Source organism: Talpa europaea, assembly GCF_964194135.1.
Source record: "Talpa europaea genome assembly, chromosome: 1".
Lineage (NCBI taxonomy): Eukaryota > Metazoa > Chordata > Mammalia > Eulipotyphla > Talpidae > Talpa > Talpa europaea.
In genome coordinates this window covers 111582895-111595620 of record NC_140073.1, presented here as the reverse complement: position 1 = coordinate 111595620, position 12726 = coordinate 111582895, and the positions used below count along the sequence as shown (strand labels likewise).

Genomic DNA, 12726 nt, shown 5'->3' with positions numbered 1-12726 from the left:
GCCCGCCCGTTCCGCCGCCGCCGTAGTGCGTGCTGCTCGGTGGAGGGCCGGGCCTGCGCTCTCTCCTCCTTCCTCCCCGCCTCTCGTTGCCGGCCGGACCCGTCTGCTGCTGCTGCTGCTGCTGCTGCTGCTGGTACCGGGTGTCATCGCCCACCCCGAGCACGGTGAGGTCCTCAGGAGTCCCGCTCGCGCCCTCCCCGCCGTGTCTTCGGCCCCCCCGGCTCATTGGTCGGAGACCGCGGTCAGGCCAGGGCCGGCGGGCCGTGTGGGGCGAGGGCAGCGGTGTGGGGTGTGTGGATGAATGAGGTGCTCTCGAACTAGGCCGCGCGCCCCGGGAGCGGCCCACGCTGCACCCTGGCACGCCCTGGGGAGATCCTTCTCGTTGGGATCTGGACGGCCAGTGGCCCGGTCAGTGGGGGAAGATGTTGGGTGGGGGCCCGCTTTGGCTGGGCCACTGGCCACCCCTGGCTTGGAAGCCCAAGGACTTGGAGAGAGGCTCTGCTCACGCAGCTGTGTTACGGAGCCAGGCATTTGGCCAGGAACAGGTGAGCCCTGAGAAGGGAAATCCTGACCCCCAAGTGCCACGGAGTAGGGACTTGAATGAGTATCACTTCATGAGCTGTGCGTCCGCGTGTCCCCACGAGGTTCAGCGGGAGTAAGAAGCTAGCAAGAATTTTGATTCCTAGTTCCTAAACGTGAGGTTAGTAGTCCTCCCGAGCTCACTTTCCAGTAGCAAATTGGGATTAATTTTGCATGGAGGAACTTGGAATCAGATTGTCAGGGACAGAGAAAGTTTAGATTTGTAGATAAAAGGGTTAGTGGATTAATTTGTGATCAGAAATAACCAGGTGTAGATACGGGAGGTTGCTACATGAGGACCCAGCCACTTGCGTGTGTTCATTCATGGGGAAAATGGTGCTTGTGGGGCAAGTGGGAAAGAACAGATTCCAGAGAAGAGGAATGGTTTGGTAGGAGGTGACTTGGTTGCTGGTGGCTCTATATTCTTGATTCTTACCCTGTTCTCATTTGTATAACCATGTCAGGTTAAGAAGTAGTGTTTTGTGAGTAGTCTGAATAGATGATTAGCAACTAAATTTTAGGTTGATTTTTGATTCCTGGAACCACATATGATTGTTTTGATAACTATCAGAACTATTTACAGAACTTTTTTGTTTTTACTTTTTTTTTGTTTTGGTGGGACCCTCGCTGGTGGCCTGGGATCGAACTGGCGCTACAGAGGCTGCAGGCAGCCTCGCAACCCAGGGCTCAACCGCTGCGCCACCAGGGGAGGCCCTCTTGTTTTTACTTTTATAGTGGGTTTTTCTATATCAGTTTTGGGTTGATATATACAGAATGTTTTATTCTTAATCTATTCAGTTATATAATTTATGTGATGAAATGTATGTTTGGCTGATGAGTATAGTAAAACATTTTGTTAATGTGTGTTTGTTTTGACATTTCAGATGCCCCCCAAAAAGGGAGGTGATGGAATTAAACCACCCCCCATCATTGGAAGATTTGGAACCTCACTGAAAATTGGCATTGTTGGATTGCCAAATGTTGGGTAGGTGACTGTTGAGCTTTTGTACTTTTCTTCTTGTAAATATTTTGGTCTTGTAGGATGAGAATTTATAAAGTAATTTACATTTAAAATCAAGAAAAGAACCTAGGAAGTTGGAATGATAATGTGTTGCAAAAACTAGATTTTAATTTATTTTTGATTTTCCACACAGATACTGTGTTGAAACATGTTACCTATAGTGTTTGTTTTGCTAAACTAGAAAGAATCACAGAGTTAAAACATCAAGTTGCTTTAACAGCTATGTCTGCTTGAAACACTATTGGGAGACACAGTTTGAATTTAAGTGAAACTGGAATAGTTTAAAATTGATTTTGGTGATGGCTGGCTATATGTTCAATACCTACCTACATTGACTAACTGCAATATGATACTTTAGGAAATAGCTTTTAGAGCCCTTTTATAGATTTGGTAAAATTCTTTAGCGATTGAGTCAGATGGCTGAATTTTTACTGGAGAAGAAGTTGACAATTTTGAATTTAATGTTGGAAGTCGCCTGGTATAAAAAGAAGATTTATAAAGCTAAATCTCTAAGTTCTAAGAGCAAAAATTTGAGTTTTGTTATGTTTAAGATTAAAGTGAATCATTTATTTGCAAATAACACAGTGATCAGTGATTGTGTAGAGTTTATTATAAAATCTGTTTTTTTTTTATTATTTTTCCTTCTATTTTAGTGCTTCTTATTAAGCTTACATTATAAAATGTCTCAAAAGTGGTTGTATGTACTAATTGGTAACAGCCAATATGGATTTATTAAGATGACCGTGAAGGTATTTTGGATAGGTGGTGGGTAGAACAACCATGTTCTTTCATGGGTTCCTTGGAGCCTCTGTCAGAATTGGCTTACTGGATGGAGCATGGTATGACTAAGTAAGGCAGTTCTTAAATTCTTGTAATGTGAAACATGAACAAGTGTGGCTGTCCTAATTTCAATCTTTCCTGAAGCTGGAGAGGTTTGCATTTTGAAGGGTTTCCTGCTGTGATATAGGCTGCTTGTAAAGTAAGACTAAATAGAGAGTGGAAATATAAGCAAAACAAATAATTAAGCAAAGTACTGTAGGGTGCTGTCAATAAACTTGAAAGCAAGATAAGATCATTATGTATGTTGTGAGCTTTATTGCACACTAGTAAGCAAGACATAGTTTTTAGTTATTAACATGATTCTCTTATTTTAGAATCACTGCAGTCAATGCAGCTTGACTTTAAATGGGACTACTTTAAAAAGGACCATATCGGGCCTCCCCAGTGGCGCAGTGGGTTGAGCGCAGCACTGTGAAGCTGTCTGCAGCCTCTGCAGAGTGGGTTCGATTCCCGACCGGCCAGGGAGAAATCCAGATGGTGCGGCAGACCTCTCCTGCTGCTCCCCTCAGCAGTGTTTTCCATCCGTCTGCCTGTTCTGCTCCCTGCTCTGTCTCTGGTGAATTCTCTCACCCTCCCGTGCCTCTGACTGTACCCCAGTTCTTGTATAAATAAATATTAAAAAAAATAAAAAGGACATATAATCTTTTAGCTATAAAGTACAATAAAATCAGTGTATGTGAAAATGACCTAAAAACATTTTATTGTCTAGTTTAAATGTACTATTTGGGTTTTTAAATTTTATTTTATTTATTTATGCACTACCAGGGAGGCTCCTGAATTTTGGCCATTCAGATAAGTGTGTAGTGATATCCCATTCTTGTTTTACTTTACATTTCTCTGATGACATGTTGTGAGGCATCTTCTCATATGCTTATTTATTATCTGTGTATCTTTGCTGAGGTGACTGTTTTAAGTTTTGGTTCTTTTTTTTTTTTTTTTTAAGATTTATTTTATTTATTTATGCATACAAGAGGTGGGGTGTAGGCCAGAGGCCTGGGGTTGGGGGCGATGGTGTGCGAAAGGATTCACCAGAGACAGAGTGGGGAGTAGAATAGGCAGATGTACTGAAATACACTGCTGAGGGGAGCAGCAGGTGAGACAGGGAGAGATTGCTGCACCATGTGGGTTAGCTCCCTGGCTGGGATTGAATTTGTGTTGCAGTGGCTGCAGATAGCTTCATAGTGCTGGTACTAACCCCTTGTGTCACCAGGGAGGCCCTTGGTCCATTTTTCAATCACATTTGTTTTCTTATGGTTGAGTTTTAAGAGTTTTGGCATACTTTGGATAACGGTTCTTTATCAACTATGTCTTCTGCAGATATTTTCTCCCAGTTTGTAGATTGTCTTCTCATTCTCTTAGCATTGTCTTTTGCAGAGCAGAAGTTTTTAATTTTAATGAAGTCCAACATACGTATTTCATTCAAGGACCATGTCTTTGTTGTTGTATCTAAAAAGTCATTATCATACCCAGGGTCATCTAGGTTTTCTCCTATCTTCCAGGAGTTTTGTACTTTGTGATTTACAGGTAGCTCTGTGATCCATTTGAGTTAATTTTTGTGATACGTATAAGGTTTATATCTAGAGTCTTTTTTTTTTTTTTTCTGGCACCTTAATGTTCCAGCACCATTTGTTAAAAAGATTGTCTTTACTCCATTGCATTGCCTTTGCTTGGGAAACTGAATTTTGATATTCCATACTTCTTTACTGTGTCATGGGCCATCTCTTGTGGCTACACGTAATAGGATTAGGTTAAGTTGGGAGAGTCAGAAAACCCCAGATAACTTTGACTAACACATGTTTTTTTTTGTTTTAATATAATACTGAACTCTGCAGTCATGCATTGGCATATTATGAAGTCCTTAAGAACTGCAGCTCTTTTCACCTAACACTTTGGCAGTGCCAATAGTGTGGTCTTCATCATGGTCCAAGATGTAAATTCTAGGCAGCTGGTTATCTGAACAATCAAAGGGCCAAATGACTTGGCTGCTAGCCTCTCAGGGATTTTTTTCTATAAGCTGCTGCACCACACTTCTGTTAATATCCCTTTGTCCAGATTTAGTCACAAGAATTTATTTCAAGGAAGGCTAGGGCATATAATTTTATTTTTACAGCCACATTCAGTTAAAAATTCTGTTACTCCTAAGGAAGGAGAAAATGGATGTTGGAGGACAGCTGTATACTCTGTTCCAACACTCAGAAGCTGCCCTGGGGGATGTTTGTTTTGCTTAGTTGATATTTCCAGTAATGTATTTTTGTTGTTCTCATATGTCTTTTCCCAATTTGCTAGTGTCACTTGGGATCCTGTTTGTGACTCCATTTAGCTGGTACCTAGTTTAAACTAGAAAATCCAAGATGGGGCTTTATCAGAGTTGGCTAGAAATCTGTCCTCCTTTACCTGGCCTCTTTCTTTCCAAATGGTCTCCATTCTCTTTGGAATGAAGTATGCTGGGTGGGTCACCAAGAGAGTAAGTTTGTGGCAGTGACAACCACACACTTCTCCTGATTCTTTTCGTTGAAGCAAATCAAGATATCAGCCCAAAGAGAAAGGACGGAAGGGAAGTAGACTGAACCTCTTGATGGGAAGAGTGGCAAAGAATGTGTAGCAATCCCTAATACATTGTTGTCAACAATTTTGCTGATAAAGTTTATGTGATGCCCATATGTTCCCTGGAGAAGTCTTCCTGGCTGATTCTTAGCCTCTTCTTAATTGAGAGACTCCCTTCTTGATTGCTTAAAGAAACCAGAGAAAGATCATTCTGTAGACTATGGAAACAGGTGATCAGAGCATTCTCTTCCTAAAGAGCTGACACATTTTTAACTTGAAAGTCAGAAATTCCAATGTCTTCTGAGTAGAATAATTAGCAAGATTTTTAAACAACATTTTTGAGTTTATATTGGGGGCTCAGTAGAGAGTTGGCTTATTTTTATGCATGTGCTTGCTTTTCGTGCTGACCAGATTTTTCCAATATTATACTATTAAAAGATTTCATGTATAGGGCCTCCCCTGGTGGCACAGCGGTTGAGCGCTGGGCTGCAAGGCTGCCCGCAGTCTCTGCAGCGCCAGTTCATTCCCTGGCTTCCGGCGAGGGTTCCACAAAAAAAATAAATAAAAGATTTCACATATGTATTTTTATATGTAATAATTATTGTATATAAATACTATATGCAATTAACAGTAAACCATTATGCTTATTCTATCTCTGGGATAAATTATATTTCCCTTTATAGTTATACTTCTTTTTTTTTTTAAAGATTTATTGATTGATTGATTGATTTATACATACAAGCACTGAGTACAGTCAGAAGCGCGGGAGGGTGAGAGAACTCATCAGAGTCAGAGCAGGGAGCAGAGCAGGCAGAAGGACCCAAGTACACTGCTGAGGAGAGCAGCGGGCAGCAGGAGAGGTCTGCGCACCATGTGGGACCCTCCTCTGGTGGCCGGGGAGCAGCCGGGGATCCCGGGGATCGAACCGGCGCTGCAGAGGCTGCGGGCAGCTTCGCAACCCAGCGCTCAACCGCTGCGCCGCCGGGGAGGCCTTATAGTTATACTTCTTTTTTTTTTTTTTTTTTTAACATTCATGACAAGGCTTCATTTTATTTTATTTTTTTTTTTTTTCTATAGAGGCATGTCTTATTTATTTGTTTGTTTGCCTTCTGTTCACACAAGTACTGGGCACAGTCAGAAGCGCGGGAGGGTGAGAGAATTCACCAGAGCGGGGAGCAGAGCAGGCAGAAGGACCGAAGTACATTGCTGAGGGGAGCAGCGGGCGGCAGGAGAGGTCTGCGCGCCATGTGGGACCCTCCTCCGGTGGCCAGGGAGCAGCCGGTGATCTAACCGGCGCTGCAGAGGCTGCGGGCAGCTTCGCAACCCAGCGCTCAACCGCTGCGCCACCGGGGAGGCCCCTTATAGTTATACTTCTTAACATTACTGTCTCCTGCTTATGACTGTTAATGGTTTTTTTTTACATGTATGAATTACATGTATAAATTACATGTATATGTATGAATGAGTTTGAAATTAATGTGGAAGTAAAGGTATAGAATGATGCAAATTGTGTATTTTAACTTTTTCCCCCTTAGGTTATTAAAGGCCTTTTCAAAACATTTGCTCTTCATAGAAGCTAAGCAATAGTGATGCCTTGTGATAGCAAAAGGCAATAGTGATCTGATTGCTAAAACTGATACTCATTTTTTAACCTTGACTTATTTATTTATTTATTTTTTAAAGATTTATTTATTTACTTATACATACAAGCACTGGGTACAGTGCTCAGAAGCATGGGAGGGTGAAGGAATTCACCAGAGCCAGAGCGGGGAACAGAACAAGGCAGAATGACAAAGTACACTGCTGAGGGGAGCAGCGGGCGGCAGGAGGGGTCTGCGCGCCATGTGGGACCCTCCTCCGGTGGCCAGGGAGCAGCCGGGGATCGAACCGGCGCCGCAGAGGCCGCGCGCAGTTTCGCAACCCAGCGCTCAACCGCTGCGCCACCGGGGAGGCCCTGGAGAGGCCCTTTTAACCTTGACTTATTAATGCTATTAGATACTTTTAATAATGCCTCCCTTTCTTACTGACTCTTCACTTTACTTACTATTCCTTCAGTCTTTCAGGCTTGCTACACTTCTATGTTTGCTCCCTTATACTAGTTTTCTGTCCTTGCCTGTCTTGTCTTTAATGCTTTCTCCCCGTGCAGTCTCAGCTCTTTTTTGATTTTAACCATTTATTGGCTCCTCTTTTCTCAGTTTATACACTGTACTCAGGTTGTACCTGAGTTCCAGATTCATATATCTAATTGAACCTAATATTTCCTGTTACTACTTTTCATCCAGATATTTAAGTTGGAGACTTGGACATTTACCTTTGCATCCTTTTCCCTCTTTCAGTTGTATTTTTTCCAAGAGGGCATACGCTAAGACTAAATAGCCCACTGATCTCTTTTCTTCACATCATTTCTATTCATTTCTTACTGGAATTAGTTCAGAGGCTTCTTAATGGGATTTTCTATCAGGGCATTATCCTGTAGTGATTCTTTCTTTCCACTTTTTTGTCTCAGTTTTTTTTTTTCTTAATTTGTGCTATAAGTTAATATATAGTAATATATAGTATATATATAAGTTAATATATAGTAAAATGTGTAAACTTTAAATGTATGTATTAAGATTTTTACATAGGCACACCACCCATATAACCAATGCCCGTATCAAGATCTAGAGCCATAGAAGACTCCCTTGTACTCTGTCCAGAGAGTGCTCTCCTTACTAGGATAACCACATTTCAGCTTCTGTCATCATAGATTAGTTTGTTAGATGCAGATGGAATCATACATTATTACTTTTTATGTCTTTTAAGTCAACATTATATCTGAGAGAATGTACAAATTACCCATTTTGCTGTTGATGGGCATTTGTTTCTTTTTTTCTTCTGTTATAAATAGAGCTGCTTTGAACATTCATATACCTGTCTTTTGGTGGGTAGACCTAAAAACTCATTTCCCTTGGGTGACTGGATACCCAGCCTCCACCTCTTACCCATACTCCTAGGAGTTAAGTAGCTTTAGTAGATACATGAATCTTCAAAGTGGTTATTTTAATTTATAGTGCAAGCATTTGTAATAGAGTTTCAATTGCTCTACATCCTCATTAGCACTTGGTATTATCAGTTTTTCTATTTTGGCCATACTTATGTGTAGTGGTATCTTATCATTTTGTATGATTCTGAGAGCTAGTGACTTTGAGCACCTTTCCATATGTTTACTGGATCTCTTTTGTAAAGGGTCTTTTTTTTCTCTCTCATTAATGATGAGGTGTTTTTTATTCTGGATATGGATTCTTTTTTTTTTTAAAGATTTATTTATTTATACAAGAACTGGGGTACAGGCCAAATGTGCAGGAGGGTGAGAGGATTCACCAGAGGCAGAGCAGGGAGCAGAACAGGCAGACGGCAGAAATACACTGCTGAGGGGAGCAGCGGGCGCGACAGGAAAGGTCTCCCGTGCCATGTGGGACCCTAGCTGGCCGGTCGGGATCGAACCCCTGAGGCTGTGGACAGCTTCACAGTGAGGCGCTCAACCGCCTGTGCCACCAAGGAGGTCCGTGGATATGGATTCTTATGTATTAGACATGTATTAGAACTACCTCTTCCCAGTCTGCTTAATTTCACATTTAAGATAGTTTCACACTTGCAAAGCAAAATGAGAAAAATCTTGTTTAAGTTCTGCTACATTTCCCAAGTACTAACATCTTTCGTAAGTACAGTTAACAAAATCAGGAAATTAATACTGATTTATCAGTTGTCCCACTATTGTTCTTTTTGTGGTTCAGGTCTAATCCATGATTATATATTGCATTTAATTATTTTGGATCCTTAGTTTCCAAGGTTATATATAGAAGGAACAATTCACAGAAGGAACAATGGAAATTCTAGAGTATAGAATTCTGTTGTAAAGGTGAACTCTCCCCCCCATTTATTTATATATTTGTTTATAACTTATTTCTATTAGGATTCTTTTTTTGTTGCTGGTCATAATTCTATTACTATTCTTACTTGTTTTGTTGCTCAAATTACCCATATATGGCCACCAGGAGCCTTCCTGTTTATCCATTTTTCTGATGTTTCTTTTTTTTTTTTAAGATTTATTTATTTAGGGCCTCCCCTGGTTGAGCGCTGTGAAACTGTCAGCAGCCTCTGCAGCATGGGTTCTATCCCAGCGGGCGAGGGTCCCACATGGTGCAGCAGACCTCTCCTGTCTCGCCCACTGCTCTCCTCAGCAGTGTATTTCATCAGTCTGCCTGTTCCGTTCCTTGCTCTGTCTCTGGTGAATCCTCTCACCCTCCCGCACATCTGGCCTGTACCCCAGTTCTTATATAAATAAAAATGAATAAATCTTTAAAAAAAGATTTATTTTTTAAAGATTTATTTATTTATGCATACAAAAACTGTCTGGGGATCGAACACGTGTTGCAGAGGCTGGGGATAGCTTTATAGTGCTGTACTTAACCCCTTGTGCCACCAGGGAGGCCCTTTTTTGATGTTTCTTGTAATTTTTGAGTGCTTTATACTTTCTGACACCATAATATGCTCCCTTCTTATTTGTATTTTCTCTGTCCCAGTCTTGGAATACACAAATTTTTGTGTAGACATATGTTCTTATCTCTCTTGGGCATATACTTAGGAGTGGAATTTGTGCATCATATGGTAACTCTCATATTTATTTGAGGAACTGCCAAATTGTTTTCCAAAATGGTGGTATTTTGATGGTACTATTTTACAATACCACCAACAGTGTTTGTGGTTCCAGTTCTCTCTACTTTCTTACTGATACTTGCTGCTGTCCTTTGATTATAGCAAAGATGTGAAGTGGTATCTCGTTGTTTTGAATTGTACTTCCTTGATGCCTTAATGATATTGAACATATTTTCATGTGCTTATTATACTTTCAGTTTTGATAGACTTTTACTGGGTATATTTTTAAGGGCAGTTTTTTTTTTTTTTTTAGCATTTTGAGGGTATCTTCTGTTTTCTCTCTTTTTTTTTTTTTTTTTTAATAGAGGCATGCTTTATTTATTTGTTTGCTGGTTTGTTTGTTTGTTTTGTTTATACATGCACTGGATACAGTCAGAAGCGCGGGAGGGTGAGAGAATTCACCAGAGCCAGAGCGGGGAGCAGAGCAGGCAGAAGGACCGAAGTACACTGCTGAGGGGAGCAGCGGGCGGCAGGAGCGGTCTGCACGCCATGTGGGACCCTCCTCCGTGGCCGGGGAGCAGCCGGGGATCGAACTGGCGCCGCAGAGGCCGCGGGCAGCTTCGCAACCCAGCGCTCAACCGCTGCGCCACCTGGGAGGCCCCTTCTGTTTTCTCTTAACTTTCTTATGAGAATCCTATCTTATTTTGGTTTCTCTGTACATGGAGTGGCTGTTGGGATTTTAGATTTTTGAGTTTATGATTTTCATTAAATTTGTGAAATATTTGACCAGTATTTTTTCAAATGTGTGTTAGTGTCTTAGTATTCCACTGAAATACTGGTTATTTTTTCTTTTTATGTTATACTTCCTTTGGATAGTTTCTGTTGCACTGCCTTTATGTTCACTGATCTTTTCTTCTGCTCTATGTAAATTGTAGTTAATCACATCCACTGTGTTTTCATTTCAATTTCATTTATACCTATTAAAAGTCATGAAAATTTTAATTTTCTTTTGAAGAATACTGATGAGATATTTTGGGTTATGTTTCTCAATTTGAGTTTGATGTTTTCTCATGTTGTGAACTTTCAAAAGAAAGTTGTGGTAAGATGCACATAACATAAAATTTACCTACTAGCAATTCTTAAGTGTATGGTTCAATAGTGTTAACAGATCTCTAGTACTTTTTCTTGCAATTCTGGAACACCTATAGAACAAAACTCATTTTCAGCTCCTCCCAGTCCCTGGCAAGTACCATTCTGTTTTCTCCTTTCATAATTTTGACTACTCTAGATGTCTCAAATAAGTGGAATCATACAGTATTTATCCTTCTGTCATAGGCTTATCTCAGTCAGCATAATGTTCTCAAAATTAATCCATGTTGTAGTATGTGAAAGGATTTCTTTCTAAAGGTTGAATAAAATTTCATTGTATGTATATATACCCCATTTTCTTTATCTGTTCCATCTGTTGATAGATATTTGGGGCTACTCCTACCTCTTGGCTGTTGTGAATAATGCTGCAATAAATATGGGTGTGCAAGTGCCTCTTCATTATTCCTGCTTTTAATTTTTTTGGATAAATACACAGAAGTGAGTTTGCTGGATTATATGGTAATTCTAGTTTAAATTTTTTGAGAGACCTCCATACTGTTCTTCATAGCAGTGCACCATTTTATATTCCCATCACAATGTACCAGAATTTCAATTTCTCCAAGTGATCTCCAACATCCAAGTGGTAAACACTGTTAATTTCTGGTTTGTTATGATAGTGGTCATACTCATGGGAGTTGATGACTCAGGTTATGAGTTGCATTTTTCTGATGATTAGTGATAGATATTGTGCATTTTTTTTTCACATGCTTATCAGACATTTGTTTATCTTCTTTGGAGAAATATCTATTCAGGTCCTTTGCCTGTTTTTAAATCAGGATACTTTTGTTGAGTTACCGTTTTTTCGTAATATATGTTCTGAATATTAACCTTTTATTAGATATAATTTACAATTATTTTTATCCATTCTTTAGGTTGCCATTTCATTCTGTTGATTATTTCCTTTGATGGGCCAAAGTTTTTAGGTTTGGCATAATCTCGTTTTTCTTTTTTGCTACTGTTTCTGATGTTTTTGTTGTCATATATGACAAATCATTGCCAAATCCAATGTTGTGATCTCATTAGGAGTTTTCTAGTTTCAGGCCCTACATTAAGTCTTTAATGCATTTTGAGCTAATTTTTGTATGTGGTGTAAAGTAGGAATTCAGCACTATTCTTTTGCATGTGGCTATCTAGTTTTCCCAAAAACATTTGTTGAAGAGACTGTCTTTTTCCCATTGTGTGGTCTTGGAAACCTTGTTGAAGATTATTTGACCTTATTAGGAAGGTTTATTTCTATGACCTCTATTCTATTACATTGATTTTTGTGTCTATCGTTGCCAGTTCTAAACTGTTTTTGATTACTGTATCTTTGTAATATGTTTTGTTATCAGGAGTCATACTGTAAAACTTTTTGGAAGAATACCATGGAGATATACCTTTCTCAAACGTATGCAATACCTTTCTCATTGCATCATATTGAGAGGTATATGGTATCAACAAAACTTTTACTAATGGTGATAGTAACCTTGATCACTTGGTTAAGATGGTATCTACCAGGTTTTTCCACTATAAAATTATCCTTTTCCCTTTCCCATACTCTGTTCACTAGAAGCAAGTCACCAAATTCAGTCTATACTCCAGGGAAGAGGTATTAAGCTCCATCTTCTGGAGAAAGGAGTACCAAAGAATTTGTGGACATTTCTTAAAACCACCACAATGACTAGTTAATATTATGGAGGAAAGATATTTTAGGCTAGTCAAATATCCTGTTTAACTTCTTTAAAGTTTCGTAGGCTAGATTTTGTAATTCTTTATTGTTTGTTTTGCCTGCAGCAGTTAATTTAGTGTGGTTCTTAAATAGTGATTTCTACTTCCTTTATTCCTTTTGGAATTTTAGAAGAAAGAGCTGTCTTTCTCTGCATTTAGTTAGTTATTCATTCACGTAGTTCAAGTTGGGCTCACTGAGATTTATCTAATTCATTGGAATATAACCCTTTATTATCAATATTTTGTTTCTC

General features: G+C 39.8%; 1 protein-coding gene across 2 annotated transcripts in view; it reads left to right on the top strand.

Moving 5' to 3' along the window:
* Positions 1-1463: 1463 nt before the first annotated feature.
* The window catches only part of OLA1 (Obg like ATPase 1), a gene marked incomplete at both ends in the record, with an annotated part of 141520 nt that continues 130257 nt past the window's right edge, over positions 1464-12726 (top strand). For both annotated transcript variants that reach the window (XM_084254839.1, XM_084254838.1), the window contains one exon: positions 1464-1564. In XM_084254839.1, coding sequence (XP_084110965.1) covers positions 1464-1564 — 101 coding nt within the window. The remainder of the gene's footprint in view (positions 1565-12726) is intronic.